Source organism: Ornithodoros turicata, chromosome 7 (genome assembly GCF_037126465.1).
Source record: "Ornithodoros turicata isolate Travis chromosome 7, ASM3712646v1, whole genome shotgun sequence".
In the NCBI taxonomy this organism is placed as follows: Eukaryota; Metazoa; Arthropoda; class Arachnida; order Ixodida; family Argasidae; genus Ornithodoros; species Ornithodoros turicata.
In genome coordinates, this window is record NC_088207.1 from 14,154,358 (window position 1) to 14,156,670 (window position 2,313).

General features: G+C 48.2%; 1 protein-coding gene across 1 annotated transcript; it reads right to left on the reverse strand.

Moving 5' to 3' along the window:
• Positions 1-885: 885 nt before the first annotated feature.
• LOC135400480 (uncharacterized) lies at positions 886-1,386 on the reverse strand. The gene has a single exon (XM_064632311.1). It carries the CDS (start codon positions 1,384-1,386, stop codon positions 886-888), a length of 501 nt encoding a protein of 166 aa, XP_064488381.1.
• Positions 1,387-2,313: the final 927 nt, after the last annotated feature.

A 2,313-nucleotide genomic window follows, 5' to 3' on the forward strand; every position in this document is an offset into this window, starting at 1 on the left:
CGTCTGGAAATACTTGTTGAGTGTGTTACATAGGGACGTAGTTTCCGAATTGAAAGTGACGCGCGACGGGTGCGGCGTGCTGCAATAAGATGGACGTGGCTTCACGTTCGCTCAATTTGGGAGGCTTCACCGCACGACCTACTTCGCGGGATGCTAGCGAGGCGTCGAGCGCCTGTGCGAGCTGAGGGTCATATTCTACGACTTTCACGTCTACGGGTAAGACGAAGTCGTATCGCGATTTACTGTACGCAGAAAAAGTGTTAAATTCCGATAGGGCTTTTCCCAAATCCCTCTCGAGGTCCGAGGTGACACGAAAAGTTCTCCTGGCTTCGACCGTGTCCTCAAAAGAAAAATTGATTTTCGCATCCTATATTTAAAAAATTGTTGCTTATGCTGAGATCCATCAGACCGACTTTATAGCGATTCGAGAGCTGAAGCGGACTATCAAAAGCTACCGTGAAGGCATTGAGTTTATTCGAGGCAAAGTTCTCCATGCTGGCGTTCGAAAAGAGGTGAATGTAGATGTCTGAAGTCATTTCCCAATCTTGACCACGTCACTGCTCGGAACCCAACTGTCATGTTCTTTGTCGTAACCGAACAAGCGACCCAAGGAGAAGCTCTGACCGTTCACTTTCTTCTTTCTCAGCACTTTTGTTACTGGCCAAGGCTGATTGGCATCTCGGGTTATGACGAGTACCTCCTCTGGGTAGAAAGATCCGTCCACTCCCTTACCTCGGTAATCTTCCAGATGCACGATGGGAGGGGAGGTGTCTCTCAGACGGGAGACGGTGAAAATCTGAGGCAACCAACTCCCTTCAGAGCTTTTTTGAAAACCTTTTTTGTGTAGTAGGACCCTCACTTTATCCCCCACTTTGAGATTCTTTTTCACGGGGGTACAACGGGCTTCCCGTATATCTTATTGAACAGCTCCAATTCGTTTTCGGGTGTGACTTCGGACGGGCTGATGCCCAACGTCCTGTGTTTGGTATTGTTGTAGTCGCCCACAATCTTGGGAAGCACGGAAACGAAGCAGTATTTTCCGGTTACTCTAAAATACCAGAATATTCTGTCGCGTAAAGTGCGTATGACCCATTCTGCCTGCGATGCCTTGATTACAGAAGAGAAGGTGGAATACATGTGGACCTTCTTTCGTGCCAGGTACTCCTTGATAGTCTTGTTGTAGAATTTCCCTCCTCTGTCGCAAAAGATGCGTGTAGGTGCGTTACCTCCCCGAAAAAGTCTTATCATGGTCCTTTTCGTTTCGGTGGGCCATTTCGTCTTTAGCGGGAGGATGCACAGAAAGCAGGAGAGGGAATCGATCGCCACGAGAATATAGCGGTAGCCACCGTTCAACCTCTTGTAGTTTGAAAAGTCGGTGAGATCCATTTGCTACACGTCGTTCATCTTGAGCGTGATGATGTGTCTCCGATTAAACTTTCTTCTCACAGGATGGTGTAGCGTGTAGGCATCCAACTTTCTGAGAATGGTGAGAGCCTTGTTTTCGCTCATGTGACGCGCTTTTCTATAGCGGTCCACTCCCCCCAAACCACACTCTGGTTTCTCATATCCCTCCATAAGTCGTCCACGCAATGGAGGATTGCTGATTATGCTGTTGAGGCTCGCGAGATTTGGGTAGAGAAATCAGGCGCAATAGTTTCAAGACTTTGGGGAACCAGGAAGGTTTCTTTCCCGTCTTACGTTGCAACACATAATTGACGAGTTCGTAAACGGAGCAGTGCCTGATGGGCTTGCCTGACATGGAGACACAACCCTCACGATCCCAGGAAATAACCTTCTTTAATTCGGAGACGACCCTTTCCACTTCCTCTTCGTCCACCTCTGGAGAGAGGAGCGAATAGTCAAAGTCATTTGTAGCGTCGGACGCCTTGTTTTTTTTATCATAGGGGTCGAATCCGTACTGCTTGAGTATGCGATACAGTGCTTGCAGTATGAGTTTCACTTTGACGTCGTCACTCTCCTTCGAGAAAAGAATGTTCCCCATGGAGGTGGTCACTTTAATTCTCTTGGCCATTGGCGAAGAGGTTCAACACGGTGGAAAGCAGGAGAGGAACCACCGAAGAAAGAATGCCCTGCCCTCGCTGCTGAGACAGATAGCACTTCAAACGTTGCAGATTCTTATGAATCTTTTTGTAGTCGAGCCGAAGTAAGAAGCGTTTGTGCTTCTTCAAACGAGGAACGTGTCTGGCGCTAGAGCCACCTTTCTGTTCAATACATTGAGGCAAATTTCGAAGAGGTGTTTCATGTTGGACGAAGAAGAACGTCTCAAGATTTTGCGACGGCGCGGAGGGGGTA

What these genes read in the sequence shown, in the direction of transcription:
- LOC135400480 (XM_064632311.1), bottom strand. Translation starts at nt 1,386, where the DNA reads ATGGATCTCACCGACTTTTCAAACTACAAGAGGTTGAACGGTGGCTAC.